Source organism: Passer domesticus, chromosome 8 (genome assembly GCF_036417665.1).
Source record: "Passer domesticus isolate bPasDom1 chromosome 8, bPasDom1.hap1, whole genome shotgun sequence".
In the NCBI taxonomy this organism is placed as follows: Eukaryota; Metazoa; Chordata; class Aves; order Passeriformes; family Passeridae; genus Passer; species Passer domesticus.
The window spans coordinates 53096257-53113016 of record NC_087481.1 but is presented as its reverse complement, the minus strand read 5'-3'; the positions used below and the strand labels follow the sequence as shown (position 1 = coordinate 53113016).

The 16760-nt window shown below is 45.4% G+C and overlaps 1 protein-coding gene across 1 annotated transcript in view; it reads right to left on the bottom strand.

Moving 5' to 3' along the window:
- GRK5 (G protein-coupled receptor kinase 5) overlaps positions 1–12012 on the bottom strand; it is a 155785-nt gene extending 143773 nt beyond the window's left edge. Inside the window, exon 1 of the mRNA XM_064431455.1 lies at positions 11732–12012. Within this exon, the coding sequence (XP_064287525.1) occupies positions 11732–11783 (52 nt within the window). The 5' untranslated portion in view covers positions 11784–12012. The remainder of the gene's footprint in view (positions 1–11731) is intronic.
- Positions 12013–16760: the final 4748 nt, after the last annotated feature.

The following is a 16760-nucleotide window of genomic DNA, read 5'->3' as shown; positions in this document are numbered from 1 at the left end:
CCTGTGCATGCATGCATGGACAGAGGCAAGTATTTAGTGTACAAGTCCTAAAGATTAATTACCTGAAAACACCTTTCTATTTTTTTTCTTTTTTTTTTTTTTTGTACCATGATTGGCAGGGTTTGGGGATGGGGGTTCATTTTTCAGTGTTCTGTACCCAGTGGCCCACTGGAAGATATCACACTCCTCTGGGGCATTAGGGGAGACCCCTGACCTTACAACAGCCTCAGAGATTTGATGGGTACATTTTACAGTGCCCATTTTAAGAGTGCTCACCTGGGACCTTGTCCCTCAGCCCTTGGTGCAACCCTCATTTCTTTGCCAATCTTCAGTTGTCTCAGGAATGGCTCCTTCAAACACTGCCATCAGCTGGCAAATTCCTACATTTCTCATTCCCTTTTCCTCCCCACCTCTGGAAGAAGTCGTCTGCACTCACAGCTGCCTGGGCAGGTGGATTTTGACACTTTTGAACAGTGATTTTCTTGGCAGTGCCCTTCCCCAACAATTCTTAAGAAACTGAACTGTTTCTGGAGAGAGGACCCTGCTGTGAGTCCGTAGCAGTTGACAAGATGGAAAATCAGGGATAAGAATTTGACAGTGGAGCAGGGCTGCTCACAGGGTGCCACAGAGATCTGCATCAGGATTTGGACTATTCAGTGTATTTATAAGTGTCTGGAAAAGAGATAAATAACAAGATGGCACCTGCTGCCAAGATGAATTTCTTCAGGACAGTTGTAACAAAAACAGCCTGTGAAGAGTTGCAGGAGCATTTTTCAGTACTAAATCACTTAAAAATTAGGAGGAAAAAAAGGCTATATTCTGTGTCAGCACAATATTGCTCATGAAAGAAAACAACTCTTGCTATATCCACCAAACAATGGGTTCCAAATTAAACATTGCAGCTCAGGAGACAAATTCTGAGGTCACCATCAATAGGCCTAGTAATGAATACTTGTGGCAGTGGGGAAAAAACACAAACAAACATCAAGTTAAAATGGTGACAAGAAGAAAGTGCAAGTGGCCAGCACCACTGTGCCACTGCCCACAGTGCACACCAGTGCCAGGTAGTTTTGGTCACCCAATTCAAAAAAAAGGACACAGAATCAGAAGATGCAGAGGGACAGAGATGACAGACTTGGACCTTTCAGCCTGGAGATACACTGTTTATTAGAGGACATGATAAAAGGCTATAAAATCATGGATGGTCTAATATAAATCACAGAAGCAATGAAATCAACATGTTAAAAAAAAAAAAAAAAGTTAAAACCAAACCAACACAGCAAAACCCCAGAAATATTTGATTGATTTGTGGATAATTCCCTTTCTTCCCCCTCCAAGACACTTCCACGTCTTCACAATGACTGCTTTCTGAGGCTGCCAAAACATAAGTCATACATTGACCAAGTCCCTCACGAAGGACACATGTGGGGAAGCTTGCATGCTTTTCTTACATGATGGAACTCATCACCACAGAAAGCTGCTCAGGCCAAAAGCAGAAATGTGATCCAAAAAAATGGATTAAACAAATTCACAAAGGATAGATCTCTCTGTTAAGTCCCACAGGGTCTCTTCTGCTCAGTAAGGCCCTCAAATGGGAGGCTGAAAAAAATCAGCCTGAGGAGGGATTGTGACATCCCAGCCTTTCCACAGGCACCTGCTGCTATTCAGTGTCCATCAGTGGCATGTGACAAGAAGGAGATTTACTTCAAATGCTTTTCTGTTCTGTCACCTGCTCTGCAAACCAGAGTGCTAAAGTTTTGTGGGTTTTTTTCATTCCTGAACCACTCCTTGTCTCTCACCCAGCAAAGAGTGAAAGGAGATGCACACAAAACACACAAAGCTTCCAGGACAGGTGTAAGGTAACCCAGAGAGAACCTTACATCATGTGTAAATCACCTGGACAGCTCTTCCCAAAACTCTGCTGCTGCTGAAATAAACAGAACACAAACTTTCCCAGATGCATGCTTCATGAGGAATTCTCACTCAATGTATGATTTATAATTTGGCATCCTCAGAGAAGACAAAACCATGATGCAAAGATGGAATGTAGATGTGGAATTGCTAAGGAGGGAGATAGAAAGATTAGTCCAAACTCCTGTATTTGTAAGCCTTTTCATAGCTTCCAAATGTTGCACTGGGCAACTATCCTTCCTCTCATAGTAAGATTAAGGATGAATGTCTAGATTCCCTTAATTTTCCATAACTGATAGCCAAGTAAAATCTCCTCTGCATGGTGAGCAGTTGCATTTTTGTGCAACAAAAGAGGAAAAGTAGCTTGTTCCAATGATTTCTGCAGGAGAAAGGTTTGCTGTGCAAGTAGCAAGATCACCCCTACAAAAAGCAACCCTACTGGTTTCCAGTTCTTTTCACTAAAACCTCTCCTCCTTCATAGAGACCCAGAGCACTGGCAAAATAAAGAAACCACATCTATAACAACCAAAACTGAAGAAGATGGAAGAGAGGCCATTGGCTGAAAAAGATTACCAATATAACCTTCATCCCTAGGAAGAAACAAGACCCAACTTAAGAGGGAAGAGGAAGATGAAATCAGCAGAAAGCTAAGGACAAGAATTAAACAACACCAGTATGAATGAATACGTATCTACACATATCTATACCTTCCACAGAGATTCTGGCAACCTTGGCTAAATGATGATTTAGCCTGGCATCCATTCTTTCCAACTCATCAGCTTGTTAAAGGTGTCAGTTCCCTTGCACTGCCTGCAGGAATATTTTGACGGAAGTGTCACGGAGTATGCACTGGTGCTGTTTTCACTTGGCATCATTGACATCTCCCCTTTGTTTCTGAATCTCCTCTTCTTCCAGCTGCATTTCTCTCCTTTTTTAATCTTTTTTTTTCCCCACGAGAGATCTTCCATCAGTGCCTTCTGCAGATGCTGCTAAGTGAACACCACTGTAATGTTACAGAATTTCTCCATTCTCCTGGCAGGCAGGCCCTTTCCTGGGACACACAAGATAAAACTGAGGGAGAACTCTGAGGCAGGCAGAGTCTAAAGCTTTCATTGTAAATAAAGACTTCCTATAGAGCCATGAAGGTCTCTCCTAACACAAGCATGGAGAGGAAAAAAAGAACAGTTCCAGTAATTTTAGACAGGAGCCTTGTCACACAGACTAAACACTCACCAAAGAGCAACCAAGGATAATGGGAGTGTGTAAATACATAAAGCCTTACATGTGGCCAGGAAACTGACATTTAATCCAAACTAATTAAATGTGTTTTAAACAGTACATCAAAGACTTCTCAAATTCAAAGGTGGTGTCAGAAACAGAAGACCAGGAAAATAAACTAGACAGAGAAGTGGGAAGAACAAAATATGGGAATTTTGGTCTAGAAAAGTTTAGACTACTGCAACAGGGAGAGGAAATAAAATCATCCAAATTTATTCGCTGGGAGAATGATGCTAGGAAAAAGGGATGGGTTCAGGAGTACTGGGAACCAGCAAACAGCATCTAAAAAGTCATCCCTCTCCACACCCACACAAGGTAAGGATTGGCCCTTTCAGTAGTGAAGCAAAAGAGGTATTGTATGAAAAATACGGTAACTTCTAGAACTTGCAACACAACCTCAGCCTACCAGGAAAAGCCAGGCTCATAGTGAAATCATGCATTCAATGGGACCCAAGAGAATACTCAACCAAGGCAAAAAATAGCTGCTCCAGCTTATTCACCGCCTCTCCGGCATCCTGGGGACAACAGGGAGCTCCACCAGCACCCTCAGTGGGAGAAACTGCTCAGAAACACCCTGATGGAATACCCTGGGGGTCCTGCCCCTTCCCCAGGGCCTGTCCCCACCACAGAAGCTGGTTTTGAGGTGGGGCAGGCTGAGGAGCAGGTTCAGCCTCCCTGCCTGGCCAAGGAACCCACCGCCAGGAGGGAACAGCAACGCTGAATGCACAAAAGCTGAGCTGGGCCATCCACGCTGACAGGCTGGAGGAAGCAAAGAACAAATCCTGCTCGACTTGGCAAGACTGTAACTGGTGAGGAACAGAAAGTACCTGGGAAAATGAAAACTGTACAAAAGGGATTGCGTGAGTAAAGGAGATGGGAGTAAGAGAAAAAAAATAACCAAGATTTCTTGGGCTCATTAAAAAAAAATCTAGAGAGACAGACCCATAAATGGAGTCATTTTTACACCAAAATGTTTCATACCTTAAAAAGTACATGGCAGACCAGGGACAAGATGACGTAGGAGGCCTTTCCCAGTGGCTTCCAGTAGTTTCCCCTCAGCTCTATCCATGTGGTTTTACTGCCTGGAACAGCTCTGCTGCAGTGAGAGCTGGCTGATCCCCGAGCACAAACAAGCTGCATTTCCAGCCAGCAAGCAGAGCCCATGAAGTCCATGGGACTACTCATGCATAGCAAACACATCCCTAGGTGCTGGAAATGATGGATATAGACATTTTTCAGCCTTGGCTGTACCACCAAAACCTTCTCTGTGAATAACTGTTCTCATCCTGGAACACAGACAACCTTCACTATTTGCATTATTTGTTCCCAGGTCTCAATTGAGGCTTGAGTACCTGTGTGTAATTCTGCTCCTTTCAGCCTGCCCTTCTTCCCTGAATAACTGCTTTTGACAGTTTTTAAACTATATCTGAAAGGACATTATATGAGCTAGAAGCAGCTGAGTCAGTGGAACAGCCTCATCCATCTTCCTCCTCACCTGTGTTTTGTTCCATCCTTTCATTTTTAACAGGCAACTTGGTGCATTTTTTTTTTAAATTAAGTAAAATACCCATCATCTTTGCAATATTTTCTTTAGATTGTTTACTTTAATTTTGGTTTCCCTACTTAATCTTTTTCACAAAGCCATACTAATTTCTAAATCTTCCAAGGAAAATAATTACAAAGATAATCCAGCTGAGTGTAATCAAACTGCAGGGTTCTTTATTTTCCTGGCCTTTTAATTTAATATCACATCCTGTGGTCTTAAAGAAATATTAGGATTATATCATCTTGTTATTGTTTAGATTACATGCCAGTAAAAACAGGGGGTAACCAATTATTTTCTTCCCCACTGCCACACAGAAAACTCACACAGCTCACAGAATATTTTCAAAATAAAGATGCAGGCGAAGATCTCAGATGAGCATGAGTTCGATCCCTAACTCCCAATTTTCTGTCCTGTGTTTGTTTGGTAGGATTTTTACATAAGCACAGTAACTGCTTTGATAAAACAGTCTGCTTTTATAGTTTTTCAGTGCAACAATATGGATTCTGATGTGATATTGTAGCTTTCCCTGGATCAATACAAACCAGACATCATCCACGGAGTAACACTGGCAGGAAACCAGTGTGGGAGAAGAATCAGCTGAACAACAGAACCACAACTGGTGTCTCTACCCATGCAGGAGGACCCTGCCCCATCCCAGCAGCCAGTTTTGAGGTTTGTGGGGTCAGAACACATCTGCAGCAAGTCTGACTACACAGCTGGGGCTTCAGACCCTTCCTGCAAACATCAAAGTCCTCAGCACACAGGTCTTCACCCTCTGAGCTGGGAAGAGATCACTGGCAGCTCTCAGCTAGCACAGCAGTACCTGGAAAGGGAGCTCATCTTCCAAGACGTCAGCCAGGATGCAGTTGTGGGCTCTTTGTTGTGGATTTTTTCCAGGAGTAACACATTGTGCTGTCCACAGGTATAAAGGGAAAAGGAAGCAATATCAGCCACCAAGCAGGTGTAACATACCCACAGGGCCTAAAGCAGCAGAGTCAGAGCTGCTGAATTCCTCTTTAAGCATTTTCTCCTTCAAAATGGGGCAGCAAATGCCAACCCAGCTCACTGGGGACAAAGGCATGGACAGGTAGGGCTCTACTTGGGGCATGACTGTGTTCAGAACTTTCATATTCTGCAGCTGTTTATCACAAAGACACGTGGGCTGGTCTGGTCCATGTGCTGCTGCTCTGGCAAGACTCATCAGAGCATCACTAAAACCACCTCTTCTGGGTGTTTTTCACTAAGTTCTCAGAGTATTCTTAACTAACACCAAAAAAAAGAGTCATAAAGTTATGTCAATGTCTTGTATAAGTACTAAAAATTCTTTTCTGAGTGGGTAATTTCAGCAACACTAAGTTAAAACCTTCTCAGAAAAAGAACATCCTGATAACAGAGACAGGCAGTCTCTTCTTAGATTTATTATTTTGCACTTGAGGAAAGCAATCCCATGAGATTAATGGAGCAGATGTAAGTAGTTCTACTCAAACCTCCACAGTTAACATTTGTACTAAAAGTTTTACTGCATAATAGGTTCTCTGTGTTAATAACCTGGCTCACTACTAAATATTTTTTAAATGCCTACAAACCCAACAAGACTGATAGCAATCAGGCCATAACATTTCCACACAACAACACAGGAAAGAGCATGCTCCTCTCTCCAGGGAAAATGTTTGGATGGAAGAGCTCTTGATTTCTCCAGCATTGCCACATCCCCAGTCCTGCAGACTGGAGAACCCCCGAGTGTCCACCAAGGGCACAGCTAAAGCTCTATCTTGCTCTGCATCAGCCCTGCTATCAAAAATGTTTAAAAAAAACAACATAGGAAACCTATTTCAAGTCAGTTCTACATGCACACACATTTGCCCTAAGCCAGGTGTGGCTACAGAAATATTTGCCCTCTCTAAAAAGAAATTTTGAAGTGATTCAGACTTGCACAGTCTTTCCAGAAAGGCCTGAAAAATCCTTTTCTGTATTTCCTTGATTAAAATATAATGAGATGGTCTTGACTCTTCTGGTTACTTTTTCTTTTTTCCCCAGAAAGACCTGGTTCCAGGAAACTATTTTTTTAAACTACTGCTTGAAAGCACCCTGTTTCATCTGAAGCAATGGCTGACTCCATTCTTGAATTTTTGAAAGCTATTACATTTTTTTTTGAAAGCTATTACTAAGTGGTGAGCTTCTCTTGAACTCTGAAAAGAAAACTAAACTAAGACACCACATGGAAGCTTCCTCTGCTTACAATGTTTGTCCTACAAGGCATTTTGGGTTTACTTCACGGGATGGAGGACAGGACCTTAGATTCTGCTTTCAGTGCACTGGTTAATGAAGTTGCAATAACCATATTCTCCATAGAGTTTTGGCTGCCACTACAGCCACCTTCTTTCCTTCAAAATATGCTTTTCATTGTTCTCCTGCCCTTTTTCCAACTGCTCCACAGCCAAGTTCTTGGAAAGCAACCACGTTTCATGTTTAGGATTTATTGCTAGTCTTCTGCCAGTACGGACACACACAAATCTCTCCTGTGATCATCCTGCAAAAGCAAGCTAAAAATACAGCAATTTATGAACATTTTGCATGTTATATGGCATCAGTGTGCACACATCAAAAAACTCTGAGCATATAAAAGGTCACCCCTTTTGTCTAGGCCAATAGGAGGCTCTGCTTGGGTGCCATAAATAAGCTTATTTTAGAATTCCAGCCTACCTAAAAAGGGAAAAAAGCATTTGCATTGTGTTTCAGTGGTTGAAGATTTTTTTTTTTCCTTTTACGTGGTAAATTTTGCACTTTAGAAACTCTAAATAGGTTTGACAAAAAACACAGTTCATCTTCCAAAGTGGCTGCTTTAAAACTAATGACTAAATTAGACATCAGAGTTACCATTAGAACTTCAAAGTGGTGAGAATTTATCTGTTTGTACAAATTTTTTAAGGATTGTGCAATTTCAGAGTCAAGTTGTATTTTTGAAATGTGTTTTGTGTTGTCTGAGGAATCTGATGCCCACAGAAGCAGCAGGAAACATCAGGGAAGGCTGATCTTATGGAAGAACAGTTCATGAGGAAAAGCATTCAGGTAATCACCATGCTTTGGTCATGCTTTTCAGATCATATTGTCTATTTTTCACACAAACACTGTAGTTTAATTATCATCCTCTTTGAAAGACTTGTCTTTTATCAGCCTATTGCTTTTGACAGGCAAGGGCAGATTCTAGACTCTGTGGATACAACTGAAATTCTGGATTAGGATTGTTGAAGTTCCTCTGAGACCTTGGGAGACTCAGTCCTTGGTCTCTCCTGGCTCCTTGTTTCTGGTGATGCCCTCTCAAGCAAGCACACGTTTGGAAGGTGACCTGGGCCTCCCTGCCCAGCCTGGCTGCTGGCAGCTGGTGGATCTCCAGTGCTCCTGGCTGCCTGGTTCTGTGCCTCACCCACCCGGCTGAGACTCAGAACACGAAGGCTGATGAGAAGAAAGGCCATGAAATGGCTTTAGACTGCCAGAGGGCAGGGCTGGATGGGATATTGGGAAGGAATTGTTCCCTGGGAGGGTGGGCAGGCCCTGGCACAGGGTGCCCAGAGCAGCTGTGGATCCCAATCCCTGGCAGTGCCCAAGGCCAGGCTGGACAGGACTGGGAGCAGCCTGGGACAGTGGAAGGTGTCCCTGACCATGGCAGGGGTGGCACTGGATGATCTTTAAGGTCCCTTCCAACCCAACCATTCTATGATGCAATGAAGATCCAGATAAATGTTTTACCACCTCATAATCTGGGGTTCTTACTCAACCCAAAATGACTGCAACTGTTATTGTTTTGATTTTCTTTTTATGACTCTCATCTTTCTTGCCTTCCCTTCCTAGGTTATTCTTCTCCCCAGGCAATTCTAGATAGTTCCCAAATACCTATTTGGTTCCTATAATTAAACCAGATGTATTTTCTGTTCTGTCTGAAAAGGGATTAGCGATTTGTGAAATGGGACTTTGCATTCAAGAAATGAGAAATTACAGTTGAGGAAAAAGCATAAATTTACTCCTAATAAATAATGAATGGACTTTCAAATGCAGTAAATCTCCATTCTTACATGTTCAAACTGACAGACTTCTGAGTATAACAAGTGACTTATGTGTAATTTTGTGTCAAAACCTTCATATTCTGCAAAAATATTAAAATTTCCTGAAATTTATTCTCTGCTCAAAATTATTCACTGAAATGCATTTTTGTATGTGAACCACATTTACTCTTTTTGTTGCTCTAATAAGATTACTCATGTATCACATGGCATCAGTTAATTCTGGGTGTGCTTCTCATTGTGATGATCAGGATTTAAGTGCAAGTATTTGTGTAGCAGTTATAGAACTTGCCCCCTGGTATTTCAGCTAAAAAGCTTACTTTACATCAGGGGTGAAGGAATTTAGACAAGAGACTACAGGGGGAAAAAAAAAAAAGAAAAAAAAAAAAAAAAAGCTACCAAGGCCAGAGCAAAAGAGTTGCAAAATTTAAACCAATATTTGCTATAAAACATTTGTGGTGGCCACTCAGCCCTACCTCTGACTCCCTCAAATGTCCTCACTGCTGGATTTCCCACTGCAGCTCTACCTAAACCCCTCCTGGACATTCCCTTTGCTGTTGAGAGTAGGTTTGTGTTCCCCTTGCAATTCTGACAAAACTTCTGCCTTTACTAACATTTGCAGAGCGGTTCCATCATTTTTCTTCTCCTAACATCAAGGACCACATTGCAGGCACCAACCAGCATGTGCTTGAGCCAATACAGCTTTTGATTTTGACTTCACAAGTGGAAACACACAGGCATGTACTTGGCTTTGGCTACACATTCACCCAGCTAAATCTGTTGATGGAGTCTGCAGAACCTGGAACAAACTTATTTTTAGATACCATAATCTTCAATGTATTAACTTGCTTTTACTCTTGGTCTTACATATGTTGTCTGTCTTCTTCATCTGCAATGAAAGCAACCGACATTACTTGCTGCAAATTTTAAAACAACTTTACTCATAGCAGTTAGCAACAATAATTAAAGTGTGGGAACCTATCTCATACAGCAATAATACTTGTGGCTCTGTTGTCAGGTACATCATTTGCCTTTGTTCTTCCTTTAAAAAAAATTCATATTCCCTCCAAAAAAAAAAAAAAAAAGCTTTAAAATAAATTAGCACCAGGCCTCCAAAAATGTTGTTGGAGGTTCATATGTGGTTTAAAGAACACTTGGAATGTAGTTTGGAGGAAATCTTGATAAATTTCTGCCATTTGGATTATAGCTAACAGCTTCTTTAATGAAACTCTAACACAATAAAGCAACATGACTGTAACCATCTTCCTGAGAATGGCAGAAAAGGACCATAAAACTGAGCGGCACATTTAAAATTACTTGCAAAATATCAGCTCTCTGTAAACAACACACAATAACTGTAATTAATACCAGTCCTTTAAAGTATTCCCAAAGTCTACTGAAATCTAAACCGGCATTGTATGACTGGTAGCAACAACTGCATCCTAAACAACATTAAAAATTAAAACAGAAAATAAAATATCTGCATCAGAAGTCAAAAAGTTATAATTCACTGATCTGCTGAACACCTTTGCCCTTATTATTTGTAGAGCTTTTTTGGGAGGATCTCAGGACTTTACTCTTTAGCTAAGCCTCAAAAGTTCAACAGCCTGTGAGTTATATAAACACTATTTTACAATTTGAGTTACTTTCCCAGCAAAAGGATCGCTCCAGGGGCGGACTATTTGAATGATGTCTCTTACAAAATGAACGCTGCTTTTTCTCGTAGTTCCACAGCTCCAGAGTGGCCGGAGCTGAAGCCCACCCAAGCGGTGCCCAGCCCCGCTCGCAGGCAGCTCCGGCGCACAGCGCAGAACAGGCTGCAGGTTGTACCGCGCCTAAAAACGCCGGGTCCAGCAAGTGCTTTCAGGGAAGAAACTGACCAAGGGCTTGGGAAAAAAATGCCTTATTTTAAGCAGCAAGCAAGTAAATAAACACAAACATAAAAATGGGCTGGAGCAGACAGAAGGCGATCGCGTCTTGGCAGCGATGCCGCAGCCCCAGGACGTGTTGCTCGTGCGCGGCGCTCCCGCTCCAGCCGGAGGGATGCTCCCGGGCGGACGGGGCTCCGCGGGGAGCCCCGAGCCCCGCCGTGCCCAGCGCTCCGCAGCCGCGGGAGGATTTCCGCCCGCGCGGGGAGAGGAAACCGCGTCCGCTGCCCACGGGGAGAAAGCGAACCCCGGGAGCCCGATCCACCGGTGGTTGTCGGGGCTCGGGACGGGGATGCTGCCGGGAGCCCCGCCGAGCCGGCAGCGCAGCGTCCGTGCAGGGCGCCGAGCAGCGGCGGCTCCGCGCCGGCGGCCCCGGCATCGCCCGGAGCATCCCCGCTGCTCCGCGGGGCACAGCCCCCGCTCGGAGACCCCCGCGGGCGGGGGCTGTCCCCCAGCCCCTCCGTCCGGCTCCGGCCGGGGACAAACACGCTCTCAACAATGGGCATGTTTGCAGCAACATGATCTCACCTAATAACGCCGAATAAGGCAATGACTGTACGGGGAAGCGATACGATCCTGCCGGTCTCACCACACGGCGCGGAAAGCTATTTGCAGATTTGCTAAGCCCTTTTGAATGAATGCATCTGCAGCTGACCTTTAACAATAGACGCTGAAATAGCACAATCTGTGGGACCAGATTTGAGGGGGGGAGGCGGGAAGGGGGAAGGAAGAGATGGGTGAATATTGTAATCTCGGCAATCTCATTCACTTCCTTTCCCAAACCCCCGCGCACAGGGAAAAACAGCGGTATTTTCCTTTTCGCCGGGGCTCTGTCTCAAACAAGCCGTCTCCAAAGCCGGCACAGCCACATGGCACCCCGACAGCCGCCGCCGGCGGGACCGGCGCGCATCCCCACCGGTGCCCGCCCGCATCCCGCGGGCATCGCTCCGCGGAGGGGCGACTGCGACAAGGATGCTCCAGCCCCCTCTCCCCTCCCGCCGCTCTCTCACCTTCCCTGGCTTTCAGCAAAACGGTGTTGGCAACGATGTTTTCCAGCTCCATTGACGAGCTCGGGCAGCGCAGGCAGCGGCACTGCAGCAGGACGTCACTCCGAGGTGCGGAGTCTCCGGGCGACCACCCGCCTCCTGCCCCTAGCGCGCTGTCCCCCCGCGCATCATCCCCGCCTGCCCGCCCGCTCCCCCGCGCTCCCCGGGCGGAGGCGGCGCTCCCCGCACTGCCGGCTCCGCCGCGCCCCGCTACTCCATCCTCCGCCCCGCCGGCTCCCCCGGTGGTTTCAGGGCTCGGGCGCTCCTGCCTCCCTCCCCGGGGGTGTGGCACCGCGGAGCGGCCCCGCAGCCCCGCGCAGGCGCCGGCCCCGCCGGGCCGGGCACGCCGGGACGTGTAGTCCTGGAGCGGCCCCGCCGCACCTGGAGCCGCGCAGGGTCCGCAGGGAGGGACGGCCACTGTCCGCCTCGGGAAAGGGGAGAGCACGGGCAGGGGCGCGGATAGGGGCCGGCCAGAGCGTCCCGGGCGGTGCGGGTGGGTGTTCGCCGCCGGGGATGCTCGGGGCTCCCGCGGTGCCGGTGCCGCGCTCCATCCCGCGGGGCTCCGCTTGTCCTGCCCGCGGTCCCCAGGGCTCCCCGGCCCGGCTCTTGTGAGTGTCACCCCCCCGCAGGTGCCCACACTCGCGGGAAGGGGTCGCCGACAGCCGGCAGATGCCTTCCGCCCCCCGCCCTTCTCCTCGGGCCGGGGCTTCTCGCCTTCCTCGGGGTCTCAAAAGCCCCTACAGAAAAACCCGAGGGAACCCCAGCTCTATCTGCCACACCATTGTTTTCACCCTTGTAAGGAGCTGTGTGAAGCATCAGCCACTTGTGGAAAGTTTGTGGATTTTAAGCGCTAGATTGCAACATAAACTCTCCCCTGTCTACATAGGACAGATGCTCATGTCAGCATGATTCTGATTATCCTAGCAACGGGGTAGATCGATTCATCAGGTCAAGCAATGAAAGAGGAATAAAAATGACCCATTACTCCCACTGACACTCTTCCTCCATCTATATTTGCATTGATTAAATCCACATGAAGCAAATCAAATTAACATGCACCTTCTTGTAAGTGGAGTATAGACACTACTCTTTTCTTCTTTTTTTTTTTTTATTGTACCAATTTATTTCTTTCCACAGCCACACAGAAATGGCCTACAATAGCAGAGCTTGCAGACTGCCTAGAGCACATTTTCTGAACATAGGAAATAGATGAGAAATGCATTTAATGAATAATACCTTGTGGGTAAAATTGCTACAATAAATGCCTTTTGTACCTGATTAAGTGTCAAAGGTTTGACCTTTGAAAGTTATTTTGCATAGCAGGTGGCACTGCCATGTACAATCTTCCACAGCCTTTCTCCTGTAGCTTCAGAAAAACATTCAGCTTTCAGAGCCATTCCATGTTGAGGTTCCTTTCTTTGTAATACAAGTTCTATACAGCAGCAGTTGTGTCAGTAAGTACCGGAAGATTTTTCTCTGATTAAATAATTCTTGAGGGAGAAATTGCTTCCTGGAAACCAGAGCCTTAGCACAGAGATGAGGCTCCTAAGGAGCATCTGCCCTGCTTGTTTGAACTCTTCTGTGCAAGCACTGATGTAAACAGACCAGATTATGTTCAGTTCTAAGTGCACTTCACATCCCTGCCCAGCCTCCCACTAATGATCATCATAAGGACAATGCAAACATCACAACAAGGCTGATGGTGGTGGAAGACAGAACTTTTATTACACAGAATGTTTTTAATGCTACAAGCAACTCCTCTTTCCAGAGGACAAATGAAGGCATGTGCCTAAGTGCCCACTTTGTGAAGCACCACTCACTGCAGCAGCAGTGGGATATTGCTGTTTCTGCTGCACCTCAGGATGAGACTGATCAGTGGGATTTACCTTCACGGGAGACTCCACAGCAAGCACTGACTGTGTTTGGTGAGTTATTTTTATAGAGGTGCCTGAATGAAGAGGGCAGATCTTGAAGAGCTCACGTATGAGGCTCACTGGAAATCAGCACGTGCACCCAACAGCTCTACTGCTCCTCTTATCTCATATCTGTATGTACCTCCAGATACGTGGAGTCACCCACAGTGTTGCCCTGTGGGACAAAAGTATGACTCCAGCACGCTGATGTTGCCCTGTATAGTTTCAAATATTTAATTCTTGAAAGGGCAAACCTATTATCAAAAGAGTTACGACAGATCTGTCTGGAGTTTGGAAATCCCACGGAGCTACCTAGTGTTCATGAGCGGCGCAGCTCCCGCAGGCTCCACGATCCCGGCAACCGGAGGCACGCTCCTGCAGGAGCAGGGACAGCCAGGCAGCAGCGTGTGTGCTGTGACACAGGGGTATTCCAGCTCGGCTGCGTGGCTGTGTGTTGAAGGGGACCAGAGGCAGCCACATAAATGTGGCTGAGTGCAGGGAGTGGGGAGAGCTGAGCTGTGCTGAGGGTCTGCAGTGATGTGTGTGTCTGACTTACATATCTACACAGAGAGCAGCGATTCTGACTCCATGCCTATTGGGAAGACCAATGAAGGGTGTTTTTTTCAGTATTCTTATGTTAACTAACAGGCCCCCCTTGTTTCTAATAAATCTGACTCACTATGGTGCACTAGGACATGGAAGGAGGTGTGTTCACTAGCACTCACTAGCACTACCTTGAAAAGAAAAATCAAGGTGACTAGTCCTCACTGCATCTCTCTTTTCTACTGCATTTTTAAAGCCTGATTAAACCCCTGGTATACAACACAGGCCTGAGATGGATGGCCCCTTTCATGGATGTGGCCCCCATGTGTTTCCACTGCACAGAAAGTCCATCAGTTGGCTTTTGCAAAACCCACTGCAGCATTTGGACTCTTACCTCATGACTGCTTCACTGCTGCCAGTATCTTCTTTCTCATGTCACCTGGAACAACTGGTTCACAAAACCAACATAAAAAAATAGGAAGAGGTAGATTTATTTATATCCATTTTCTCTTGTGGTGACACAGTCCTTTAATTTCAAGCTATGTGTGCACCTGATTTAATGAAACAGTCTGTGAGTGAGGGAGAAGGAAACAGGAGACCTGTAAATCTGTTCCACTGCTTATCTGACTCTATGCACTCTTGTAAAATGGTGCTGAAATACGTGGACTCAAAGACAGGGTGGCAGGGAAGGAATGCTGGGAAGGAATACAGGTCTCTTTTGCTGGCCTAAATATCTTGATTCAACACTTGAAGGAGAAAAACGAAAATTTAGTCTGAATCATATGCAGAAGCAACCAGTATTGGAAGGAAAAAATGAAAAAAGGAGAGGCTACAGAAAAAAAAATTATATTCTGAAAAATGTGCTTTCTAAGGTGCTTTAAAAATGTGCTTTAAAATTTCCATCTGAAGTCATTCAGGAGAGGCTCCTAAAAACCTAAAAGTGCTGAACACCAGGGTAAAGCAGGGCTGGCAGCCATCTTTCCTTTATGGGAAAAGCGAGGTTTGTAAATGAAACGCCAACACCGAGCGAGACCCAAATGCATCAGTGTAATAGGAACAGGGAAGCAGCGAGGCACAGTGTGATATTCTGAGCCACTCGAAGGATGAGTCATCAGCAGGGTGGGCTCGCACAGCTCCAGCCAGAAACACAGCGGCAACACACCCAGCTCCATCCTGGCTCCGGGAAAAACCGCTCGGCCTCGGCACGGCCGCCTCCACAGCGAAGGATAGGACCCCCGCTGGACCAGATGTCAGAAAGGCTTTTGCCTAGGCTTATCAATTGGAAGCATACCCTAACAGCAGCTATCTCCTAAATCCATGTTCTAACACTTAATTAATGCGGTAAAGCCCGTTCATCATTAGCCCTAAGCTGGATTGTGCTTGGGATTGCTTCTGAAACTTATTGCTACGGACGGGCAAATTCTTTCTCCTCCTGCTGAGCTTGGGTATCAGCAGGTGGGAGCACACAGGCCTGTGAGAGCATTTGCAGGCAGCTGGAATATTTTCCAGCGCCCCTGTGTGCAAGGACAGAGGCTGCCATCTACCAACAGTCATGGGGTGATGCATCGTGTTGCCTAAACCAAACTTTTTGCTTTGGTTTAGATAAAAATGTTTATGTCTCTGTTGTTTTTTCCCATTTCCCAGCTTCTTTTTCAGTTATCTATTTCCTCAAGGTAGAGGACAAATGATTGTTACAGCATTTGAGCACATGGAATAAGATAACCTTCTAGAACATTAGCAGATTTTCTTTTTAAACAAGCAGACATATGTATCCCATACTCTGCACAGAATTTGACACTCGTTTATCCACAGCAGCAGTTCTGATTTGGGATTTGCTTATCCCTTTCATCCAGTTTAGAGAGAAACAACTACTTTTCTCCAAAAATTTTGTTGTGTGAACGATGATCTTTCAAAGAGCTCTTTAAAATCTAGCACTTACAAAACAATAATGGAAACAATACACAAGCATTATCTAGTATTTTTGATCAACTGATCTTGTAGTTTTTGACCAGAAGGACATAGTTAACTATTCCCAGATAGGAAAAGAGAGGCACAAAATGGGAGCAGGAAGATAAGTATCCTAACCAAAAAGAGCATTCACATCTCCCATTATCTATTCAAGTGCCTAATGGACTACTTGCACCTTGCATAGCAACTTCTCCACAAAGCCTGATGAAATCCCTGGAGAGTCTTTCACCAACTTCACAAGTCAATTTGAATCACACTTAAAGACAGCAAAGGAGACAACCAACAAGATTTGGAAAAAGATGTGCATATGGTATCACTCGGTAGATTGATTTTGAGCTTTGGATGTCAATAAGAACCAGGTTTAGCAGCTGCTTGAGCCTGTGCCAGAGCCAGAGCTGAGGAAAAGGAACAACTTTTATCAGGTGCACTTTGGCAGTGACAAGGTCCATCTTCAGATTGCAGGGATGCTCATTTTGCAAAAGCAAAATGGAAAATACTCACCATTAAATGGCAGTAGTTCAAGCTTTTGCACAGAAGTCTGAGAAGCTGAATTACGCTGCCTCCATAAC